The following is a 26,019-nucleotide window of genomic DNA, read 5'->3' as shown; positions in this document are numbered from 1 at the left end:
TCAATAGTTTTAGAGAGAAAAACTCAAGGTCAGAAAAACTATGGATGCTTTCCAACACCCACCCCAACATATACATGTGTCCTGCTTTGGAAGGTTAGTCTTTAAGACTGGACCTACATTCTCTACTTAAGATGGAGGTCAGGTGTATGAGAAGAAACTTACCATAGGCTTCCTCGATGAGGCCACAGTAGGGATTGACCCCGGAGCCACTACGCTTGCCCTCTTGTTCACCAAGCCTTAGGATGTTCTCGAGTCCATTGAGGGCCACTTGCACAATCTTTGAATCCATTACTGTCAGCAAATCGCACAAGGGTTTGATGCAGCCCAATGATACGAGGTACCTGAAGGCCAGAGAGCAGACAAACTCTACATTAATGCAGGGCAAGTAAAGTGCTGGGTAGGTGTGGGTCTCCGATTCTTTTTTCTTTCCCCGCTATGTCTCTGGGGCTTAAATGCAAGACCTGGATACTATCCATTAGCTTTTTCACTTAAGGCTGGAGCTCCATCACTTGAGTCATACCATCACTTTTAGATTTCTGGTGGTTAATTATAAGTAAGTCTTGGACTGGGAATGTGGCTTAGTGTTAGAGTGCTATCTAATATGCATGAAGCTTTGGGTTCTTCCCTCAGTACCACATAAAGAGAAAAAGCCTGAAGTGGCACTGTGGATCAAGTAGTAGAGTGCTAGCCCTGAATAAAAGAAGCTCAGGGACAATGCCCAGGCCTTGAGTTCAAGCCCCAGGACTGGCCACAAAAAGAAAGAAAGAAAAAAGAAAAAGGTCTCATGAACTTTCCCTGCTGGATTCAAATCACAATTGTCAGATCTCAGCCTTCTGAGTAGCTAGGATTACAGGAATAAGACACCAGTGAGCATTCATCTTCTTCTTCTTTTCTTGGGGGGTTCTGGTCGTGGGGCTTGAACTCTGGGTTTGGGCGCTGTCCCTCAGCTCTTCAGTTCAAGGCTAGCACTCTACCACTTGAACCACAGCGCCACTTCCGGCTTTTTTCTTTCTGCTTATGTGGTGCTGAGGAATAGAACCCAGGGTCTCATGCATGCAAGGCAAGCTCTCTACCACTGAGCCACCTTCCCAGCCCTCAGCTTCTTCTTGAGTCTTCATAACTACCTATCCTTCATCTGAATCTCTCCACCATCCTTTTGTTATTGGTCTAGTTCATGTCATACACTATTCCATTATTCCACATAAATCCTTCCTTCTAATGCTGCTTTCACCACAATATTCATTTTTTTTGTTCTTTTGTGCAGCTACTGGGGCTTAAATTCTTGGCCTTGTGTCCTTTCTTAGCTTTTTTTTTTCTTTTTGGTCAGTTGTGGGGCCTGAACTCTGGGCCTGGGTGCTGTCCCTGAGCTCTTCAGCTCAAGGCTAGCGCTCTACCACTTGAGCCACAGTGCACTTCTGGTTTTCAGGTAGTTAACTGGAGATTAAGAGTCTCATGGACTTTCCTGCCTGGGCTGGCTTTGAACTGTGATCCTTGGTTGTCAGCTGCCTGAATAGCTAGAATTACAGGTGTGAGCCACTGGTGCCCAGCTTCTTTCTTAGCTTTTTCACTCAAGTCATGTGCCACACCTCTGCTTCCAGCTTTTTTTGTGTGTACCAAACCTGGGTCTTGAACTCAGGGCCTGGGCGCTGTCCCTGTGCTTTTTCTTTTTCTTTTTTTGGGTCTGGTCAGGGGCCTGAACTCTGGGCCTGGGTGCTATCCCTCAGCTCTTCAGCTCAAGGCTAGCGCTCTACCACTTGAACCACCTTCCCAGCCCCTGTCCCTGTGCTTTTATGCTCAAGACTAGCACTCTACCACTTAAGAGGCACAGCTCTACTTCCAGTTTTCTGGTGGTTAACTGGAGATATGATTCTCACAGGGTTGGGAATGTGACTCTGCCAAAGTAGAGTGCCTACCTACCTAGCACACATGAAGTTTGATTCCTCAGTACCAAATAAACAGAAAAAGCCAGAAATGGCACTGTGGCTCAAGTGGTAGAGTGCTAGCCTTGAGCAAAAAGAAGCTCAGAGAAGAGCATCTGTGGCTTATGCTTCTAATCCTAGCTACTCAAGAGGCTGAGATCTGAGGATCATGGTTCAAAGCCAGCCCAGGCAAGAAACTCCGTAAGACTCTTATCTCTAATAAACCACTCAGAAAACCAGAAGTGGTAGTATGGCTGAAGTGGTAGAGACACCAGGCCCAGAGTTCAAGCCCCCGGGGCTGGGAAAGTGGCTCAGTGGTAAGGATGCTTGCCTTGCATGCATGAGGCCCTGGGTTCGATTCCTCAGCACTACATAAGTAGAAAAAGCTGGACGTGGCACTGTGTCTCAGTGGTAGAGCGCTAACCTTGAGCTGAAGAGCTGAGGGATGGCGCTCAGACCCAGAGTTCAGGCCCCACAACCGACAAAAAAAAAAAACAAAAAAAACAAAAAAAAAGCAGCTCAGTACCCAGAGCAGCTCAGGGACAGTAGTACCCAGGCCCTGAGTTCAAGTCTCAGGACTGACAAAAAAAGAATAAAACTCTCACAGACTTTCTTGTCCAGGCTGGCTTCAAACCACAATCTTCATATTTTAGCCTCCTGAGTAGCTAGGATTACAGACGTGAGCCACTGGTACTCAGCTCTAGTGTTTAAAAAGGCTAAAAAATAATGTAGTAAAGACAGGGAAATGGTAAAATAATTAAAAATCACTTAAAAATGAAAACCATCAAGCAAGCAAGCTGCTTTGCTTGACCACACCATGATTCCTCTACATTTGTATAACTGAGACTTTACACAGCTGTCAGTTTTCTAGACTGTAGGAAGGAGTAGAGGGGTAGTAGTAGTTGGGCTGTCACGGTTTTCTCTTCTCCAGGAGGGAAAAGATATCAAACAAATGGTTTGCAGGAATTGATTTCAGAGTTCATTATCATTGTAGCAATTTACTAGTTTAACTATAATGCAGTTGGATCAGGATGCAGATGTTATCCACAAACCAGAGCTAAGAAGGAAATGCTCTCATCATTTAAGATAATAGGCAAGAAGCTGGGCACAGGTGGCTCACTCCTGTAATCCTAGCTACTCAGGAGGCTGAGATCTGAGGATCATTGGTCAAAGTTAGTCTGGGCAGGAAAGTCCATGAATCTCTTATCTCCAGTAAATCAATAGAAAAGGAAGTGGCACTGTGGCTCAAGCAGTAGAGTATTAGCCTTGAGCTGAAGGACAGCACCCAGACCGAGTTCAAGCCCTACAACCGAAAAAAAAAAAAAAAAAGGAAAATGGGAAAGATATGTAATACCTGATTTGCTCTGGGGTTCCTCCTGATGTGGCATTGGTAATGGCCCAAGCTGCCTCTTTTCTTGTTCTGAACTCTGCTTTTTGAAGGATTTCAATCAACACAGGGAAGATATTTGCATCTATGACAGCCTTAAGGGCATTAATGAAAGAGAGGGAAAGCCATTTTAAGAAGAGAAAGGAAACAGCACAAAAATCACTTAAGACTTAGACATCATTCCCCACCTATAAGTTTTGTTACTCCCATACAAGTGACAGGATATGGGGAACAACCTATAGGTTCTACTACATAAGAGTCTTAGACCAGCAGTACATATTGACCCCTCATTTGTTTGGCTTTGTTTTTGTGGCAGTGGGGATCAAACAAGGGCCTTGCATGGCTAGGCAAGTGTCTACCACTGAGCTATATTACCAGCCCTTGATCCAAAATGTTTTTGGGTTTTTTTTTGCCAGTCCTGGGACTTGAACTCAAGGCCTGGACACCATCCCTGAACTTCTTTTTGCTCATGGTTAGCACTCTACCACTTGAGCCACAGCACCACTTCTGGCTTTTTTTGTTTATGTGGTACTGAGGAATTGAACCCAGGGCTTCATTTGTGCTAGGCAGACACCACTGAGCCACATTCCAGCCCCTAATTGGTTTTTTGGGTGCAAGTCCTGGGGCTTGCTTAGGATACTGTCCTTGAGCTTCTTTGTTCAAGGCTAGTACTCTATCATTAGAGACCCAGCTCTACTTCTGGGCTTATTTTGGGTGTTTACTTGGAGATAAGAGTCTCACCAACTTTCCTGCTGGCTTCAAACTATGATCATCAGATCTCAGACTCCTTAGTAGCTAGGATTTCAGGTGTGAGTCACTAACACCTGGCTTGACCCCTATTTTTAAAGGGGAATAAATGTTTTCTGTGGCAAATACACCACAAGCCTCCAATACCCTGATTATCTTTTCAAACCCCTCAATTATCCTGACTGTTCTACCTGTATCTGAGCCCTGTTGCCAGCAGTGATGTTTGAAATGGTCCAGCAAGCTTCCTTCCGAATTGACTCCTTAGAGCTGCTCAGCAAGTGCAGAAGGCAAGGGAGGGCTGAACAGTTAAGAATAACCTAGAACACACAAAAACACAGGAAAGAAAAGAGAAATTAGGAGTTGGGACATAAGTTTTACAATGTGTGTGCATCAAGACATCATAAACAATGAAAGTTGGGCACCATCCAATCACTTGGAGGACTGAAAATAATCAAGTCTGAGGTAGAAAAAATTTTTGATCTCACTTCTTGGGTTAGAATATCTCATCCCATCTTTTCCTTTCCTTAGACTAGGATTTGTATCACAGACTCCTGCATCTCAGGCCTTTGGGACTAAGAATGAATCACACCATTAACATTCCTGGGTCTCTAGTTTATATATACACACACATATATATGTACACATACATGCATATATATACATATACACACACACATATGTGTATGTGTCTCTGAGTTCAAGCCTCAGGATCCAAACCAAAAAAAAAAAAAAAAGGAAAACCACAGAAGTGTAGAAAATATTTGCAAATCAAGTATCAAATCAAGTATCTAATGAAGGATTAATAGAATATATAAAGAACTACAACTAAACCACAACAAAAGTTCCTAAGCAGCCAAAGTAAAAAAATGAGGAAAAGCAAAGGAAGATACTCTTTGGGGAGGAACACAAAGCACAATAGTTCTCTGCTTCTGATAAAGCATAATAATATTTATCAAAATGAACTCCAGGAGAAAAAAAATGAGGAAAAGATTTGGATAGACATTACTCCCCAAAAAGTTATATATAGATGGCTAACAAGCTATACTATAAATTTGCTCATCATGAATAATTATGAAAATGCAAATACAGCCACCATGGGATACGTTATAACCATAAGATGGTTGTTTATAAAAGCAAGTAGAGGGCTGGGAAGGTGGCTCAGAGGTAGAGTGTTTGCCTTGCATGCATGAAGCTCTGGGTTCAATTCCTCAGCACCACATAAGCAGAAAAAGCCAGAAGTGGTGCTGTGGCTCAAGTGGTAGATTGCTAGCCTTGAGCTGAAGAGCTGAGGGACAGTGCCCTGGCCCAGAGTTTAGGCCCCAGGACCGGCAAAACAAACAAACAAACAAAAAACAAGCTAAAACAAAAACAAGTACAATGCATCCTGATTAATGTCTCCCCTTCCATTGTTCTCCTCAATCATTCTCCTTCTCTATTCTACCTTGAAGTGGTTTTGGTTTTTGTTTTTTTGGTGATGGTAGGGTTTGAACTCAGGGCCTTACATTTGCCAGGAAAGTGTGTTTCCACTTAAGCCATGCCTCCAGTCCTTTTTGCTTTTGGTGCAGGTCCTGGGACCTGCACCAAAATTTAGGGAATTTAGGGAACAGGCCTTTTTTGGAGGTAAGAATCTCAGAGACTTTCCTGCCTGGGCTGGCTCTGAACCATGATCCACAGATCCTAGCTTTCTTAGTAGCTAGAATTATAGGCTTGAGCTGCTTTTGCTACTTTTTGGAAAAGGTCTTACTTTTATGCCTAGGCCTCAATTTATACATCTTGCATAACTGGGGTGATAGATATGTGTCACTGGACTCAGCTTTGTATTGGTTGAAACAGGGTCTTTTTTCCCTGGGTTGGTCTTAAATCTCTATCCTCTTGATCTTTGCCTCCCAAATACCTAGAGTTATAGGGTTGAGCCACCATGCATGGCTTAGAGAGGTTACTGGGACCCTAAAGGTTTAGGAAGTATTGGTGAAGTTCTATAGCTTTCAGTATTTCAAAAGGATCATAGCTCAGACTTAACTATGTCTGATAATTCACTATTCCACTTAGTTTTCCTTCCCAAGCACCAACTGGATGATTATAACTTATTTATAATTTGTTTAAGAAGGAACCAAAATGCCCACGATGTTACACAGTGTACATAGTGCTTAAATTATTTTACCTAGGCCCAAGCTGTCTTTGTCAGACCATGCTGCCTCCCATCAGGCAGGGAAGGTTTTTTTTTGTCCACAGGCAGCTCTTCTCAGTGGCTCAAACAGATAGTGAGTTAAGATTCTGTACTCTTGCCAAGCGCTGGTGGCTCTCACTTGTAATCCTAGCTATTCAGGAGGCTAAGATCTGAGGATCATGGTTTAAAGCCAGCTGGGGCAGGAAAGTCTGTGAAACTCTTATCTCCAATAAACCACCAGAAACCCGGAAGTGGCGCTGTAGCTCAAGTGGTAGAGAGCTCACCTTGAGCTGGCACAGCATCCAGGCCCAGAGTTCAAGCCCCACAACTGACACACAAAAAAAGATTCTGTACTCTTCTCTTCCTTACCTGGGTCTGGATGTCATCCCCAGTGACAATGTTACCCACAGCTCTCAGAGCAGGAGAAGCCACTTTGTAATCATTATGCCTACAGAGGAGAAAAAGATTATCAATGAAGGACAAGTATATCACACTCAGCCTTCCTGAACACCAAGGATGGCAGCATCCACATGGTTCCAGACCTTCTGTTAGTTCAGAAAACAGCTAGCTGGAACTGTTTGGGATTCATTTACAAACAAAGAATCTTTATCCTTTGTAACTGAGAACACTCACATCAGAAGCTCGACCAATCTCCGGCAGACTCCGGAGTCTATCACTGCCTGGATCTTCTCATTGGGGCCATCAGATAGGTAAGAGAGGGCCCAGCAAGCATCTGCCAACAAGTCAGAGTCACTGCTGAAGAGTAAGCGAGACAATACTGGCAAACAAGGGGAGACCTGTTGGAGGCAGAATAAAAAGAACTTACAGGGAGACAGGACTATATTAGTTCTATCACTAACCACCTCTCCAAAAGTAATGGTAGACATATATGTCTATATACTATTAATGGGGTTTGAATCCAGAGCCTTGCATTCTTGCTTTTTTGCTCAAGGCCGGTACTCTACCACACCTTCACTTCAGGCTCCTTGCTGGTTAATTGGAGATAAGTTTCTTGGATTTGTCTGCCCCTGCTGACTTAAAACCAAGATCTTCAGATCTCAGCCTCCTGAGTAGCTAGGATTCTAGGAGTGAGCCAGCAGTGTCTAGCTGAATCTCTATCATATTATTATTTTTTTGGGGGGGGGGGAGGGGGCGAGTCATGGGGCTTGAACTCTGGGCCTGGGTACTGTCCCTGAACTCTTCAGCTCAAAGTGAGCACTCACTTCCTGTTTTCTAGTAGTTAGTTGGAGATAAAGAGTCTCATGGACTTTTCTACAATCCTCAGATCTCAGCCTCCTGAATAGCTAAGATTACAGGCCTGAGCCACTGGAACCCGGCTATATTAAATCTTTTTTTTTTTTTTTTGGTCGGTCGTGCGGCTTGAACTCTGGGCTTGGGCGCTGTTCCTCAGCTCTTCAGCTCAAGGTGAGCGCTCTACCGCTTGAGCCACAGTACCACTTCTGGTTTTCTAGTGGTTTATTGGAGATAGGAGTCTCATGGACTTTCCTTGCCCAGGCTGGCTTTGAACCATGATCCTTAGATCTCAGCCTCCTGAGTAGCTAGGATTACAGGCATGAGCCACGGGTGCCCAGCTATATTAAATCTTTGTCTATCTTTTTCCCTTTACCATCCAGGCACACAAGGTCAACTGCTTCATTGACAGTTGCTTCTGTTAGTTTCCCATGATTTAGGAGTCTAAGGGGTATCCTAAAATTTAAGAAAGTATGATGGAATCTGCTGTTAGTTAGGGACTGGTAAGCAGCTCTCACCTTTGCAAACTCTGGGGGTGGGTTCTTCCCTCTGCAGAGATTTGACAGAGCCCAGACTGCATTCCGTGTCATCGTCAGTCGGGTGGACTTGGTAAGGAGTCTGAAGAAAAAAAGCAAAGCCAGACCTTGAGCACTGATGCCCTAGTACAGTGCCAAGTAACCCCAGGCTAATCTAACTAGACCACAAAGATTCTAGAAGCCAGCCCATTAGGCTAAATCAAGAGCAGTAAATGATGACTTAAGATCAGGTGGCTTGTCAACACCATAGATAATAAAGATAAAAGAGTTAAATTTTGCTGAGCACTGGTGGCTCATGCCTGTAATCCTACCTACTCAGGAGGCTGAGATCTGATGATCATGTTTTTAAAACCAGCCCAGGTTCCAACTAACTACCAGAAAACTGGAAGTCGAAGTGTGGCTCCAAGTGGCAGCGCACTAGCCTTGAGCAAAAAGAGCTGAGATAGGCCCAGGCCCTGAATTCAAGCCCCAGGACTGGCAAAACAAACAAGTAGATCTTGAGTAAGCCTACAAAATCCCCTTCTCCCCAGCCCAGGATCTCAATACTCAACCTCAGGATCATCTTCTTCTTTTTTTTTTTTTTTTTAATTTTTGTTTTGGGTCCAGTAGTGGGGCCTGAACTTTGGGCCTGGGCGCTGTCCCTTAGCTCTTCAGCTCAAGGCTAGCGCTCTACCACTTGAGCCACAGCGCCACTTCTGGCTTTTTTCTTTTTGCTTATGTGGTGCTGAGGAATCGAACCCAGGGCCTCCTGCATGCAAGGCAAGCGCTCTACCACTGAGCCACCTTCCCAGCCCCTTCTTAATTTTTTTTTTTGGGTCCGGTCATGGGGCCTGAACTCTGGGCCTGGGCACTGTCCCTCAGCTGTTCAGCTCAAGGCTAGCACTCTACCACTTAGCCACAGCGCCACTTTCAGCTTTTTTTTTCTGCTTATGTGGTGCTGAGGAATCGAACCCAGGGCCTCATGCATGCAAGGCAAGCGCTCTACCACTGAGCCACCTTCCCAGCCCCCCTCAGAATCTTATTGCCTCAGTCTCTCAAGTGCTGGGATTGCAAGAATGTACCATCATACCTGGCTAAAGCTTTTTTCTTTTCTTTTTTTTTCATCAGTCATGGGGATTGAACCCTGGACCTAGGTGCTGTCTTTGTGCTTTTCAGCTCAAGGTAGCACTCTACCACTTGAGCTCACACCTCCATTTTCTGGCTTTTTGGTGGTTAATTAAAGAGTCTCACGGACTTTCCTGCCCAGGCTGGCTTTGAACCGCAATCCTCAGATCTCAGCCTCCTGAGTAGCTATGATTATAGCTATATAGGTGTGAGCCACTGGTACCCAGCTCTTGCTAAAGCTTTTTAGGTAGAACATACTACATCTGAGCTCAAGTCTCAGACAAAGAGTAGTGTTTTCTTTGGAACTAAAAGCTAAATGTCTAAGGAGGGTGTTAGCGCTGCAGTATGAAATGAGATTGAGGTTTCTAAATAACAATCCACTTACCTTTTTCAGTTCAGATATAGTTTACTTTAAGGGTATGGAGGGAGGGAAGACTGGGAAGAGGGGTCCAACTGACTAGAGGGATTTTGAACTATGACATGATAGAGTTGACTAGTGTACCTATGCATAGCCCTATATCCAATCAATGCATTCTGGAGAGAAGGTTGGATTTTTCCCGATGTGTTAGTTACTCTTCTTCCCTGGCTCAATAATGAAGCAGGTACGATCAATATAAGGTTCTATAATACCATGAGGTAAGGAACAATATTCTTGGTTTTTTTTTTTTTGTTTGTTTGTTTGTTTTTTTACTAGTCCTGGGGCTTTTTCTGTTTATGTGGTGCTGAGGAATTGAACCCAGGCCTTTCTGCATGCTAGGCAGGCACTCTAGCACTAACCCATATTCCCAGCCCAAGGAACAATATTCTTGACACAGATTATGGGCACAATCATCTTCTTTTTCTCCTTATGATGCTGGTACTGGGCTTAAACTCAGGGCATTGCATTCTTACTTGGCTGTTTTGCTCAAGGCTGGTCTTGAATCATACCTCCATCTCAGGTACAATCTTCTTATTCTCAAGGTAACTTCTACTTTGGAATCAGAAAGTATTTACCTATCATCTTATGGGATCAAATAAGCTGCCCTCAAATGAACTACCACAAAGCTGCCTTATAAATGCCCCAGGTGAAGATGATAATTACTCACGTTAATAAAGGATTAAGGATGGAACAATTCAAGACGTAATCTCGGCAAACGGAACTGTCTCCAGCTATGTTTCCCAGAGCCCAGACTGCCTGAAAAGGGATGGTGGAACTGTCACCCAAAGAGCCTGGTAGCTTCTGCAAATACTTTATAGTCAGTACTACAAAGCTCCCCCCCCACCCCCCAAAAAAATATCAAGGCTAGAGATATTAAACAAGTTGTTGTGACTTCCTGTTTAAAATCCTTATTTAGTACTTGCTCTACAAGGACATTTTCCCTGGGTGGTGCTGGTTCAGTGGGGAAGAAGACAGGCTGCCATCTTCAGCAAGAAAAGCCAAATCAAGACCTTGTCATCTACACCATTAGGACAAGAATCTCCATTTCTATCAAATAGTAAGAAACCGGTGGGAGAAATGGAAATTGTACCTTATCTCCAACATCTACCTATAGTTACTGAGAGGTACTATGGTGTTTTGTTCCAGCTTTTTTTTTTTTGGGGGGGGGGGTCAGTTGTGGGGCTTGAACTCAGGGCCTGGGCACTATCCCTGAGCTTTTGTGCTCAAAGCTAGCACTCTCCCATTTTGAGCCAAAGTGCCACGTGCCACTTTCAGTTTTCTGGTGATTAATTAGAGAAAAGAGTGTCACAGTCTTTCCTGCCCGGGCTGGCTTGAACCACAATCCGCAGATCTCAGCCTCCAGAGTAGCTTGGATTATAGGCATGATCCACTGGCACCGAGCTAGTTCCACATTTTTTTTTTTTTTTTTTTTGCCAGTCGTGGGGCCTGAACTCTGGGTCTGGGCGCTGTCCCTCAGCTCTTCAGCTCAAAAGGCTAGCGCTCTACCACTTGAGCCACAGTGCCACTTCTGGATTTCTGGTGGCTAACTGGAAGTTAAAAGTCTCATGGACTTTCCTGCCCAGGCTGGCTTTGAACTATGATCCTCATATCTTAGCCTCTTTAGTAGCTAGGATTACAGGTGTGAGCCAGCGGTGCCCAGGATGCTGCAATTATTTCTCAGTTAACTGATAACTCATTGGAATAATTTAGATCTAACTTAAAAAAGAACACTTTACTTATATTAGGTATGATGCAGAAACTGTTGCTGACAGATATGCACAAAGCAAGATATTCCGTGTAGGGACTGGTAGTACAGAGCTTCTGTGCCCTCCGACACCTTCTCAGCACAGGTGCAGCCTTCCTCACATATCTATGAACATGTGGATGGGAGAGGGTTCAGAGTTTTCACCCTCTAATCCTGTGCTTTGTTTTCTTTGGTGACCGAATGTATCTGAAGGTTATCTTTTTATCACTCAGAAAATTCCAAGGGCTTTAAGAGCACTGTATCAAGAACTGGGATTAAAACTGAATTTTTTTTTTTTATTATACTGTCAGTACCATCAACAATCAAGACAAATCTGAGTATTACCTGTTCCTGTACATCTTCAAAGTCTGAGTTAAGCAGCTCTATAAAAATGGGGACAGCCCCTGCTTCAATGACAATTTTGGTCTGCTGAGAGGTTCCAGAGGCAATGTTTGTTAGAGCCCAGGCAGCTTCAAACTGAAAACAGGATAAATTTATGATGAGGGGTCATTCTAGATTAAGCAGTTTTATCAGCTAGTTTGAAAACAATGAACTTCTTAACCATGAATAGAAACAAAACCAAACAAAAGCTCCCCCACTTATTTCCCCCATGGTAGGAAAAGCAGTGATGTTACACAATGGGAATATGGAACTGGGTTCAATGGTGTAGGTTAAGTCCTATAGTACTGTGGTAGTCACTACCTATGGGTCACTTTTCTGGAGTTTCATCTTTGCTTCTGAAATCTACGAGTGAGATAGCTCTCTAACTTATCTTTCAGCTGAGTTTCTAGCAAATTCCAACGGATTTACTAATTTTCCATTTTTGGAGGAGCCAGAGAGATAAATGATTTGCCTCAGGTCACATAGGTAGCTAGAAATGGACTATATACCCTCTGATTTATAATATCTATCATAATCTGGTATCTTTCCTTTGAGATTAAAAATAAATACACTCTTTTAAAAATTAACAGAGGGCTAGGAATGTGGCTTAGTGGTAGAGTGCTTTTAGAGTGCCTAGTATGTATGAAGTCCTGGGTTCGATTCCTCAGTACCACATAAACAGAAAAAACAGAAGTGGTGCTATGGTTCAAGTGGTAGAGTGCTAGCCTTGAGCAAAAGAAGCTCAGGGACATGCCCAGGCTGAGTTCAAGACCCAAGACTGGCCAAAAAACAAAAACAAAAAAATAATAAAAATCCTACTCAGGTGGCTGAGATCTGAGGATCGCGGTTCAAAGCCAGCCTGGTCAGGAAAAGCTGTGAAACTCTTATCTCCAGTAAACCACCAGAAAAGCGGAAGTACTCCTGTGACTCAAGTGGTAGAGTGTTAGCCTTTAGCTGAAGAGCTGAGGGACAGTGCTCATGCCCAGAGTTCAAGCCCTGTAACCAACCAAAATATAGTAATAATAGGATTCCTCAGTACCACATAAACAAAAAGAGCTGGAAGTGGAGCTGTGGCTCAAGTGGTAGAGTGCTAGCTTTAAGCAAAAGAAGCTCAGGGGCAGTACTCAGGCTCTGAGCTCAAGCCCCAGGACTGGCAAAAAACAAAAACAGAAAAAAAATGTATGTTTCCACCATGTTTGCTGTTCTGAAGTATATAAACATTGTGGGGCAGTTCGCTAATAAATGCACTATTTCATATACTTATCATTGAGATTTGTGGTTCTCTTCTTTGAAGTCAAGTTTTCAGAGGCAAATGACAGTTTCTCTTAAGTATTTCCCCATTACTTACATATTTCTACCCACTGTAATTTCTTTAAAAAGTTTCATTTGGCCACCATATCTCCCTAGATTTTACCTGTAATGTACAATTCTCATTCCTCTTCAGAAACTCTACAAACCGATCAACTACTCCTGGAGTATTGATAACTTCATCTATTGGAGGACTTGGCTCTGGAAGGAGGGGAAATAGAAAAGTCAGGAGGCTTTGCCTGATCTACTTCCTGGGGTGAGTTTATAATCCTTCCTAAATACTCCTAAGGACCCTAAAAAAGATTCCCAAACTCCTTTCTAGTAAGGCACCTTTAATGATTCTTGCTTATCTCTGAACTATATAATTCATGTGGCATGCTAAAGTGAAGAACCAATCCTAATTAGGCATACTCACTTCTAGCTTACTAAATTAATGTTCAAAATGGTAAAGGAGAGAGGAAAGCCCAAGGAATGAATAACCATTGTCTACATATTTTCCTTCATGCCCATAGTCTTTTCTTGGGAAGAATGCTTAATATACTAAGGCAAGATATATTTTCCTTTTTGTAACAGACTTTATTTTTTATAATATTGGGGACAGAATCCAGAGCCTTGTGTATCATATACCAAATACCTACCACACAGTCTTAGTTATTGAAGATATAATAATGAACAAACTTCCCAAAGTTCCTGTCCTGGCATAATTTACATCCTTGTCAGGAAAGCTATATTATTATTGTTAGAAAGTTGTAAATATACTCTGTGGATACCATATCTACCCACTCCATCAGATGCCCATTAATATAGTTACAGATGGTTACTGTAAAATACAACTATAATGCCAGCATTCAAAAGGCTGAGACAGGAGGATCTCTTGTTTAAGGCTAGCCTGGATTACATAGCAAATTCCAGGCTGGCTTCAGCTACAAAGCAAGACACAGAACAAAACAAAACAAAACTCACAAAGAAAAAAACAATGTGCCTTTCAACCATTTTTTTCTTATTATTTCCTAACCGGTATAGTAGAACAACTATTTATATTGTATTAGGTATTTTAAGTAATCTAGAGATGTATCTAGAGTATACAGAAGAATATATACAGATTATCTACAAATACAACATTATTTTTTTTTCCCCAGTCCTGGGACTTGAACTCAGGACCCTAGGTCCTGTCCCTAGGCTTTTGCTTAAGGCTAGCACTCTACCTCTACCACTTGAGCCACAGAGCCACTTCTGGCCTTTTCTGTATATGTGGTACTGAGGAATTGAACCCAGAGCTTCATGCATGCTAGGCAAGTACCCTACCACTAAACCACATTCCCAGCCCTACAATACTATTTCCTGCCGATATTGAGGATAATAGAGGAAAAAAGAGAGGTAGGACAAGGCAAAACTACTGAGTGTGGGGGGGGAGGATGGAAGTGTTTGTTATTTGTTTATTCATACAGTTATTGCCAGATTTGGGCTTCACTTCGGGGTCTGGGTGTTATACCTAAGCTGTTTTTTGCTCAAGGTTCATTCTCTACCATTTGGGTCATGCCTCCACTCAGCTTTTTGCTGGTTAACTGGAGGTAAGACTCTCGGATTTTCCTGCCCAGGCTGGCTTGGAACTATGATTTTCAGCTCTCAGTCTTGTGAATAGCTAGGATTACAGGCATGAGCCACCAAGTACCTGACTACGATGACTAGTTTGGATAGTAGTCAGAGTAGGCTCATTAGTAAGCTGTAAGTGAGGGAGGTGCTGCATAGATATTAGGACATTAGACAGAAAGAACACCAAGTACAAAAGTGAGATATAGCTGGGTGCTGGTGGCTCATGCTTGTAATCCTAGCTACTCAGGAGGCTGAGATCTGAAGATCGTGGTTCAAAGCCAGCCCAGGCAGGAAAGTCTGTGAGATTCTTATCTCCAGTTAACCACCAGAAAACCAGAAGTGGCACTGTGCTTCAAGTGGTAAAGTTCTGCCTTGAGCTGAAGAGCTCAGGGATAGCGCCCAAGCCCAGAGTTCAAGCCCCACAAGTCCCCTCCCCTCCAAAAAAGTGGGATGTACTACACTGTTAGTAGAACTAGAACATCATCAGCAAAAGGGAGAACAGTTGATGAGGTCACTAAAAAGAAAAAGAAGCTCCTTCAAGAAGGATCAGCCTTGGCTGGGAAGGTGGCTCAGTGGTAGAACGCTTGCCTTGCATGCCTGAGGCCCTGGGTTCGATTCCTCAGCACCACATAAGCAAAATGAAAAAAGCCGGAAGTGGCGCTGTGGCTCAAGTGGTAGAGCGCTAGCCTTAAGCTGAAGAGCTGAGGGACAGCGCCCAGGCCCCGAGTTCAGACCCCATGACCGTACCCCCCCACCCCCCCAAAAAAGAAGGATCAGCCTTTATACCTTTGGAGAGAAGTTTGCGGAATTTTTGTGTGGTTGCTAACTGCATATCAGAATCATCAGAGAAGAGCATCTCCACCATTTCTCTTGTGATCACACTCTCCTAGAATATAAAACAGGTTTAAGACTTTACAAACAACACAAACAGAAACAGAAACCACCACAGCCAGATGTGAGCACACAATCCTGCTAGGGGTAAGAGGATGGCCTAACAGCCTCAGGAGAAGGGGGTTGTTCAATCTGTCTGCTTCAAGTTGAAACATTTCAAATGGATTTTTAATCTCTGAAGGAACTGTTGACTCCCCTTGAATGTTACCTTAGGTATTTCTATCAGAGATGAATGCTGATTCATTCTTTAAACTGACCATTTAAAAAAGAGCACACTGGGGCTTGGAAGGTGGCTCAGTGGTACGGTGCTTGCCTTGTATGCATGAAGCCCCTCAGCACCACATAAGAAGAAAAAACTGGAAGTGGCACTGTGGCTCAAGTGGTAGAGAGCCAGCCTTAAACTGAAGAGCTGAAGGACAGCACCCAGGCCCAGAGTTCAGACCCCATGACCACCACCACCAACAACAAAAAAGAGCCCATAGAAGAAAGAACATTCCTGGGAAGGCTTCTAGATGACATGAACCATCCAAATTCTCTTCTCCAGAGGCAGTTATATCACAGACCTGCTTCAGGCAGGTACAAAGGCCTTACCCCAGTTGTAGAGCTCACATAGGAGTCCATCAGCAGACTATCGAACATTGCAGCTTCTTCATTAATCAGCTCCACATTTCTTCGTTTAAAAAGCTGAAAATAAAGTATGGGGACAGTGGTAAGACTACTTACTGAACCAAATAACTATTGCATCAATGATAAGGAAATGCTAGAGAAAATGATGCCGAGCTTATATATTACATAGGTTGACATTCTATGTTTCCTCTAATAGTTCATGTTCATTAAAAGAGAATTTTTAGAAAATAAAAATAAATGTTTCAAGAATTTTTTTTTCCTTTGTATAGAAGATGGTGGGTATGAAAAGCTCCAAAGGAAAATAATAATGGTATAGCAAGAAAATGGGCAAAAGCAGGTTAGGTGACTACATCTAGAGTTAAGCAAGGTATCAATTAGGTAGTGGAGAGGGGTGGGAGTACAGATGGTAACATTAGTATAGTCCAAATACTAGGGACATTTAGGAAAAACAAACTAGAGAAAACAAGGCAGTCCAGAATGGCTACTAAGCCTCTTAAAGGACCGGGCTTGGAGCTGAGGTTTAATGGCTAGGCCTAATATTGACTACAGTGTGAAGAAGACAAAAGGCACAAAGAGCTGTAATTAGAATGCTACATTAAGACATAAATGATATCTTATAGTTTAGTCTAACTTATGGAAAGGGGATAAGGGACTGATTTTTTTTTGGTCATTATGCTTGAACTCTGGGCCTGGGCACTGTTCCTGAGCTCTTCAGCTCAAGGAGAGTGCTCTCCCAGTTGTGCTACTTCTGGTTTTCTGGAGGTAAGAGTCTCACAGACTTTCCTGCCTGGGCTGGCTTTGAACCTTGATCCTCAGATCTCAGCCTCCTGAGTAGCTAGGATTACAGGCGTGAGCCACAAGTGCCTGGCTTATTTTACTGTTGTTAAAGCTTCCAATATTTCTTTCTTTTTTGGGGGGTGGGGGGGAGGGAGACATTCAAACTCAGTATCTAACATTTGCTTTCATTCATTGGCTGGTGCTCTACCACCTGAACCATGCCTCCAAACCCCTAATATTTCTCAATAAAAGGAAAATGGGATAGTGGCCTATTAAGTAGCTAACTTCCCCCTAAGGGGAAGGTAAGTATGCAAGACGAAGGCCAATCCTAGAGGCTGGATCATTTCCCTAATCATCTGTTGACAATATTCTAACTCACTTGTTGCTCCCGCTTCTGCTTCCGGAGCTGTATACCCTCTTCCTCTCTTCTTCGCCTCATTTCCTCAGGATTTAGGGCATTGTTCTTATAGCTCTTCATTCGATAATTGTCTTTTCCTGGGCTCGCCATGGTCTCTAGCAAAAAGGAAGATACAAAGACTTTGACAAAAACTTTCAAGACAGCAGCATTTTTTTCACTGTGTTCCCATCCTCCCCATGTCTTATCTTCCCCTACTTGGGGGGAGGGAGGGGTAAGATCACAGCATCTCAAGGATGAATTATCCCAACAATTACACCTGATGTCTCTTGTGCTACCTGCCCCGCCCCCCAAATTACCCCAGATGAGCATTTACACACTTTTCTTTTCTTTTTGATTGGTTGTTGGGCTTGAACTCAGGTCTTGGGTGCTATCCTTGAGCTCTTTTGCTCAAGGCAAAACCACGAGCCACTTTCAGTTTTGAGTGGTTTATTGGAGGTAGGAGTGTCATGGAGTTTTCTGCCAACGCTGGCTTCCAACCACGATCCTCTCAGCCTGCTGAGTAGCTAGGATTACAAGCGTTGGCCACTGGTACTTGGCTTACACACTCTCCTTTAATCATAATAAGCTTGTCATTATAGGTGGAACTATAGAAACTGGAATAGGAATAGGGTCTTGGAGCCAGATTGTCCAAATCCTGGTTCTTCTACTTGTTAGTTGAGCAACCTTGAACATGTTTCTTTAATATCTATGCTTGAGCATCTTTAAAACAGGGCCATAGTAGTTCCTACTTTGTAGCGTTGTTACAGATTGAGTATCTCTTATCCAAAATGCTTAGGACCAGAAATGTTTGACTCGCCTTGTGTAAAGACTAAATAGGTTTAATACTGTGAAACATTTCTTAAAACAATACTATAATACTGTTTGAATTAAAAACCCTGCAGATGCTTGATTAAACAGCAAAGCCTTATGTCACACCCACTATTGGATGTATTTAACTATTCTTTTGCAGTTTATTTTCTTTTTACATGTTTTCAAGATCTAGCATATGAATTTTTAAAAATCTTGACTTTATTAACAAATATAATATTTAAAGAAGATAGTTTCAACCTATTTTTTAAGTGCAGGAAGATTACAACATATTTTGCAAAAGATACTGATAACAACTTATAGCTTTTTGGTTTATTTTTGATGATTTTAGCTTCTAGCAAATCTTGATTTAGTTTGATACAATAATGGATTTTATTTCAAAGGATAAGACTATCTTATTGTGTTAAAAATGCTTTATACTCTTTATGAAATAGTTACAAATTTGCCATCAGTTTTATTATTCTGCTATGAAATGCAGAGACATGTAAAAAGTCATCTTTTTTACTGTGGTCTTATCAACATATGTAAAATTAGAAATTTGCTGTTGTAAAATACTTTCCAAAGCCTGACCTTTTACAACAGTATTTATGGTATGTATATTTATATGTATGTATGTACTATATATATGTATATATACATATAGGTGTGTATATATATTTTGGTTCCAGTCTTGGGGCTTGAACTCGGGGCTTGGGGGCTGTCCCTGAGCTTTTGTGCTCAAGGCCAGCACACTATCACTTGAGCCACAGATCCACTTCTAGCTTTAGGTGGTTAATTGGAGGTATGAGTCTCACTGATTTTCTTGTCTGTCTGGCTTCAAGCAGTGATCCTCAGATCTCAGCTTCCTGAGTAGCTAGGATTATAGGAATGAGCTACTGGTGCCTGGTTCAATAGCATTTTTTAGTAGTTAATAACACAAAATAAAAGAAACTCCTGTGAACAAGTACATTTTTATTTCCTAGTAGTTGTAGAGTACTGCAAACATTTCATTATTACTTGACACTTTTCAATTTCTGCTTTTGTAGCCTGTAATCCTAGCTACTGTGTGTGTGTGTGTGCATACCAGTACCGGAGCTTGAACTCAGCTATTTCTTAGCTTTTTCATTAAAGGCTGGCTTTCCACCATTTGGGCCACAGCTCCACTTCCAGATTTTTTGGTTGTAAACTGGAAATAAGAGTCTCATGGTAGGGCTGAAAAGGTGGCTCAGTGGTAGAGTGCTTGTCTTGCATGCATGAGGCCTGGGTTCAATTCTTCAGCACCACATAAGCAGAAAAAGCTGGAAGTAGTCTGTGGCTCAAGTGGTAGAGCACTAACTAGCCTTGAGCTGAAGAGCTGAGGGCCAGCACCCAGACCCACAGTTCAGGCACCATGACTGGCAAAAAAATAAAAAAAAATAAAAAAAGAGTCTCATGGGGCTGGGAATGTGGTAATGGTAGAGTGCTGTGTAGCATGAGTGAAACCCTGGGTTCAATTCCTCAGTACCACATAAACAGAAAAAGCCAGAAGTGGCGCTGTGGCTCAAACAGCAGAGTGCTAGCCTTGAACACAAGAAGCTCAGGGACAGTGCCCAGGCCCTGAGTTCAAGGTCCAGGATTGGTTTAAAAAAAAAAAAAAGTCTCATGGGCTTTCCTGCCTGGGCTGGCTTCTATTTATGATCCTTAGATCTCAGCTTCCTAAATAATTAGGATTGCAAGCATGAGCCACTGGCACCTTCCTAATGTTTACACTTTTATTTGGGCACCTTCCTAATGTTTACATTTTATTTATCTTTTCTAAGGGGGTCTTTATAGGGTCAAGTGGTTTTTCCACCTCAGCCTCCTAAGTAGCTGGTACTCAAGGCTTGTGCCACCACACCCTGCTATTTCAGTATTTTGAAAGATACAAGTTTGGCTTGTTGATCCTCTCTACAGTATGATTCCTATCTTCTTTGTAAGATAGAAATCTTATATAATTTAGATACAAAAATCTTTGTATTTTTTTTTCTTTTTGATGCTAGTCTTGGAGCTTGGGTGCTGTTCCTGAGCTTTGTTCTTTTTTTTTTTTTTTTTGGTCATGGGGCTTGAACTTGAGCTTTTGTTCTTGAGGCTGGTGTTCTATCACTTGAGCCACAGCTCCACTTCCAAATTTTTGTTAATTGGTGATAAAGAGTTTCATGGAATTTCCTGCCTAGGCTGCCTTCAAACCCTTATCCTTGGATCTTAACCTCCAGAGTAGCTAGGATTATAGGTCTGAGCCACAGGTGCCAGGCCTTTATATGATTTTTATCTTCTCTTTTTTTTCCCCTAATTTAATTGCATACTAAGTTAGTTTGGACATTAATGTTTAGCTATTACCTGCCCCGCTTTTTTTTGTTGGTCATGGGGTCTGAACTCTGGGGCCTGGGCGCTGTCCCTCAGCTCTTCAGCTCAAGGCTAGTGCTCTACCACTTGAGTCACAGTGCAACTTCAGGTTTTCTAGTGGTTTATTGGAGATAAGAGTCTCATGGAGCTGGGTGCTGGTGGCTCACGCCTGTAATCCTAGCTACTCAGGAGGCTGAGATCTGAGGATCGCGGTTCAAAGCCAGCCCGGGCAGGAGAGACCGTGAGACTCCTATCTCCAATAAACCACCAGAAAACCGGAAGTGGCGCTGTAGCTCAAGTGGTAGAGCGCTCGCCTTGAGCTGAAGAGCTGAGGGACAGCGCCCAGGCCCAGAGTTCAAGCCCCGCGACCGACAAAAAAAAAAAAAAAAAAAAAAGAGTCTCATGGACGTTCTTGCCCAAGCTGGCTTTGAACCTGGATCCTCAGATCTCAGCCTTCTAAGTAGCTAGGATTACAGGCGTGAGCCACCGGCTACTTTTTTTTTTTTTTTTGCCATTCTTTAAAATTCTTAACTATGTACTCAATGTGTGCTTGAGGTGAATGTCTTTTTAGTTATGTGCATGGTAATCATTATAACAAACACCATTAAATCAAGTTGTTCACACTATTCTACTCTTCTATTGTTTACTGTGCTCTTATCAGTATGAATACATTAATTTTATTCTGTAGATTTTGTTCTGCATATTCTGTCATATTTCATTAGTGGCATAAACATTTAAAATTGTTACCTTTTGCTGGCAAATCAATTCATTATTACCAAGTGAGTCAAGTCATTCCTTAACATTTTCTGTCTCATTTTGCTGCATATTAATACAGTTATCAGCTCTACTTCCATTCTTGATCAGATCTACTCTACTGTTATAAACTGTTTCAAATACTGGAGAGCAACAGTTCAGAACTGTAATCCCAAGAAAGGGGAGAGAGCCTTACTCACCTCCTTGATTTTCGCCCCAGAAGAGTACTCCCCATGCACCCGCATACCTCCCCTACTCCCCCACCAGGGTTTGAACTTGGGAGTCTCACACTTGCTCAACTGGCTTGCATACCGCTTATCACTATCTCGCATGAGACACACCTCAAAAGCCAGGCTTTCTGCTGGTTATTTCGGAGATGGAGTCTCAGACTTTTCTGCCCAGGCTGGCTCTGAACTATGACCCTCCAGATCTCAGCATCCTGAGTAGTTAGGATTACAGACATGAGCCACCAGAAATTGGCTACAAGCATTTCTTTCTTTCAACAGAGCACAGAAATCTCACTTGTTGAAGATGAGAGACCAGAGTTTAAAGAGGCTGAGGTAGTTGCTACGAACTGTGAGACAAATCCAGAGGGAAGAAGATACACAGAGTAGGCCAAGGATATAGCTTAGTGGAGGAAAGTGAGTTTTAGCATATGCATGGACCAGGGTCAATCCTCAGCATACATACACAGAGAAAAAAGCTCAGGAAATCTGCTTGTCCACTGACTGTCTAAGTCTTTGCTGAACACTAGGGATGCACACATACAGGGAGTGGAAAATTCTCATATCAGGCAAAAGGCATCTGAGATAAGCTAAACAGTTCCAAACACACAAGCTTGGAGAAGCGGGAGGATTACAGGCATGAGCCACTGGCACCTGGTTGATTTTTGCTGATTAATTGGAGGTAAGAGTATGATAGACTTGTCTGTTCAGGTTGGCCTTAATCTGTGATCCTTAAATCTCAGCCTCTTGAGTAACTAAGAGAACAGATATAAGCCACCAGTGCCCAGAGTTCTGTCTTCTTAAAAAAACAAAAACAAAAAGCCCTAAGTAAGTCTGTAATCCTAGCTACTCAGGAAGCTGAGATCTAAGGATTGTAGTTCAAAGCCAGCCACAGACAAGAAGGTCTGTGAGACTCTTACCTCCAATTAACCACCAAAAAGCTGAAAAGTGGAGCTGTGGCTCAAGTGGGAGAGCACCGCCTTGAGCAAGAAAGGTCAGAAGGTCAGAAATAGCACCTAAGGCCCTGAGTTCAAACCCCAGGATGGGCATGCATACATGCATGAATACACACACACACACACACACACACACACACACACACACACACACACACACACACACACACACACACACACACACACACACACACACACACACACACACACACACACACACACACACCCTAGACATAAAGTTCACAACATCTGGAATCAATCCAGGAAACGGAAACATGGGTTTTCTTTTTTGTTGTCATTGTTGGTGACGTTTTTATTTTAATCATCTTTTTTTGTGGAGGGGGGTGCAAAATGGGAACACAGAAATAGAGGGAAAGTCAATAATATTCAAAACACACTATATAAAGAATGAGCTATGGGCTTGGTGCTATTGGCTCATGCCTGTAATCCTAGCTACTCAGGAGGTTGAGATCTGAGGACCGAAGCCAGCCCATGCAGGAAAAGCCATGAGACTCTTATCTCCAATAAACCACTCACAAAACCAGAAGTGGCACTGTGGCTCAAGTGGCAAGAGTGCTAGCTTGAGCTGAAAAGCTGAGGGACAGCGTTCAAGCCCAGAGTTCAAGCCTCATGACTGACCCAAAAAAAAAAAAAAATTGTACTCATGGCTGGGTGCCAGTAGCTCATGCCTATAATCCTAGCTACTCAGGATGCTGAGACCTGAGGATCGTGGTTCAAAGCTAGCCTGGGCAAGAAAGTCTGTGAGATAAACACCAGAAAACCAAAAGTGGTGCTGTGGCTCAAGCTCTTGCCTTGAGCTGAAGTGCTCAGGGATAGTGCCCAGGCCCAGATTTCAAGCTCCAAGACCACCACGACCACGACCACGACCACGACCACCACCACGACCACCACCACCACCACCACACAACAATTGTACTCACTACCTGAATTGAACAGTAACACTATTGTACAACTCCTTAATAACTAATAATTAAAATTATATTAAAAAAATTACTAGCCAGGGGCTGGGAAGGTGGCTCAGTGGTAAAGTGCTTGCCTTGTATGCATGAGGCCCTTGGTTCGATTCCTCAGCACCACATAAGCAAAAAGAAAAAAGCTGGAAGTGGCGCTGTAGCTCAAGTGGTAGAGCACTAGCCTTGAGCTGAAGAGCTGAGGGACAGTGCCCAGGCCCAGAGTTCAGGCCCCATGACCGGACCCCCCCCCCAAAAAAAAATTACTAGCCAGGGGCTGGGAAGGTGGCCCAGTGGTAGAATGCTTGCCTTGCATGCCTGAGGCCCTGGGTTCGATTCATCAGCACCACATAAGCAGAAAAAGCCGGAAGTGGCGCTGTGGTTCAAGTGGTAGAGTGTTAGCCTTCAGCTGAAGAGCTAAGGGACAGTGCCCAGGCCCAGAGTTCAGGCCCCACCACTGACAAAAAACAAACAAAAATTACTAGCTAACCCCAATGACATTTTTTACTTAGAGAGAACAATTCATATGAAAATTCATATGAAACAACAAAAGACCTAGAATAGCCAAAGCAATTCTAGGCAAAAGAAACAACTCAGAAGGGATCATAAATACCAGATTCAAGCTCTACTATAGAGCCATATTAACAAAGACAGCTTGGTATTGGCACAAAAACAGACCCAAAGACCAATGGAACAAATTAGAAGACCCAGAAATAAAATCAGTCAGCTGATATTTGACAAAGGAGCCAAAGACATACAGTGGAAGAAACATAGCCTCTTCAACTATTGGTGCTAGGAAAACTCGGCAGCCACATGCAGAAAACTAAAAGTGTACCCAAGCCTGTCACCATTTACTAACGTCAACTCAAAATGGATTAACGACCTTAACATCAAACCTGAAACTCTGAAACTACTGCAGGACATATAGGAGAGACACTTGAACTAATAGGCACAGACAGAACTTCCTGAACAGAGTCCCAGCTCACAACAAATTGGAGAGACGGGACTACCTTAAAATAAGAAGTTTCTGCACAGCTAAAGACACAGTTACCAAACTAGAAAGACAGACAACTAATTGGAAAAATATATTTACCCGTAATATATCAGACAAAGGCTTAATATCCATTATATACAGGGAATTCAAGAAACTAATCCCTCCCAAATCTAACAAACCAATTACTAAATGGGGATGTGAACTAAAGAGACTTCTCAGAAGAAGAGATAAAAATGGCAAAGAAACACATGAGGAAATGTTCACCATCCTTGGCTATAAAGGAAATACAAAGAAAAACAATCCTGAGGAGCCGGGTACTGGTGGCTCACGCCTGTAATCCTAACTACTCAGGAGGCTGAGATCTGAGGATCCAGGTTCAAAGCCAGCCCAGGCAGGAAAGTCCATGAGACTCTCATCTCCAATAAACCACTAGAAAACCAGAAGTGGCGCTGTGGCTCAAGTGGTAGATCACTTGCCTTGAGCTGAAGAGCGCAGGGACAGCGGCCAAGCCTAGAGTTCAAGCCCCATGACTGACCAAAATAAATAAATAAATAAATAAATAAATAAATCCTGAGATACCACCTTACCCCAGTCAGAATGGCCCATATCCTAAATTCAGCCAATGACAAATACTGAAGGGGATGTGGAGAAAGAGGAACCCTACTGCATTGCTGGTAGGAATATGCACTAATACAACCACTTTGGAAAGCAGTCTGGAGGTACCTCAGAAAGCTAAATTTAGACCTCCCCTATGACGCAGCCATACCACTCCTAGGCATCTACCCTGAGCAATAGGAACCAGGATACAAGCACACATGCACCTCCATGTTCATTTCTGCACTGTTCACAATAGCCAAGATATGAAAACAACCCAGATACCCCACTACAGATGAATGGATCCAAAAATTGTGATACCTATGTACAATGAATATTATGCAGCCATTAGAAAGGATAAAATAATGGCATTCGCAGGGAAATGGATGGAGCTACAACAAATCATTTTTAGCGAAGTAAGCCAAGAGCAGAGAGACAAATGACACATGGTCTCCTTGATATGTAGATGCTAAATTTAAAATGCAAGGCAATACGACAAAGCAAACAGGACTCAAGAAACAAAGGACCTCCACTCAATATCATTTCTAAATAACTCCATGTTCTTCACTACATATATGGTGGGGATATGGGGAGGGGTGTGCGCACGTTTGTGCTCGAGCACATCTGAGGGAAGCTAGGAGAAAGGCACAGAATCAGAGGGAAACAGGAAAATATACAACAGAAAGGCCGATCAGCTGTACTAGACATTGAAGACATTGATCAAAATGAACTAAGCAACTCAAAGGCAGTGATGGGAAGGAAGGAATCAAAGGGAAAGAGGGAACAGCTAACACTAAGCAAAAGGAAAGAAAAGTACATATCACCTGATGTGGAAGAAATAGCTGTATTGTCAAAGCTCATAAATTCTCAAGTTTTCCGGGCTGGGAAGGTGGCTCAAGTGGTACAGCGCTTGCCTTGAGCTGAAGAGCGCAGGGACAGTGCTCAAGCCCAGAGTTCAAGCCCCATGACTGACAAAAAACAAAACAAAACAAAAATCCTGAAAACTAGCAATGAAGAAAAAAAGGATCTTAAAGGCAGACAGAAAAAAGAATTTTCATACAAAAAGATCAATGGAGGCTGGTAATATGGCTCAGTGGTGCTTGCCTAGCATA

At 42.8% G+C, this 26,019-nt stretch overlaps 1 protein-coding gene across 1 annotated transcript in view; it reads right to left on the bottom strand.

Moving 5' to 3' along the window:
* The window catches only part of Kpna6 (karyopherin subunit alpha 6), a 45,745-nt gene that overhangs the window by 5,428 nt on the left and 14,298 nt on the right, over positions 1–26,019 (bottom strand). The window contains exons 2-13 of the mRNA XM_070008789.1: positions 17,230–17,363; positions 16,038–16,130; positions 15,342–15,441; positions 13,069–13,163; positions 11,619–11,750; positions 10,197–10,285; positions 7,990–8,089; positions 6,854–7,017; positions 6,590–6,668; positions 4,245–4,370; positions 3,274–3,401; positions 163–341 (exon numbers count right to left, since the gene is read on the bottom strand). Of these exons, the coding sequence (XP_069864890.1) occupies positions 163–341; positions 3,274–3,401; positions 4,245–4,370; positions 6,590–6,668; positions 6,854–7,017; positions 7,990–8,089; positions 10,197–10,285; positions 11,619–11,750; positions 13,069–13,163; positions 15,342–15,441; positions 16,038–16,130; positions 17,230–17,363 (1,419 nt within the window). The remainder of the gene's footprint in view (positions 1–162; positions 342–3,273; positions 3,402–4,244; positions 4,371–6,589; positions 6,669–6,853; positions 7,018–7,989; positions 8,090–10,196; positions 10,286–11,618; positions 11,751–13,068; positions 13,164–15,341; positions 15,442–16,037; positions 16,131–17,229; positions 17,364–26,019) is intronic.

Source organism: Dipodomys merriami, unplaced genomic scaffold (genome assembly GCF_024711535.1).
Source record: "Dipodomys merriami isolate MVZ:Mamm:240054 unplaced genomic scaffold, mDipMer1.0.p SCAF_71, whole genome shotgun sequence".
Lineage (NCBI taxonomy): Eukaryota > Metazoa > Chordata > Mammalia > Rodentia > Heteromyidae > Dipodomys > Dipodomys merriami.
The sequence above is the reverse complement of the archived record's forward strand: the minus strand, read 5'-3'. Positions and strand labels throughout refer to the sequence as shown.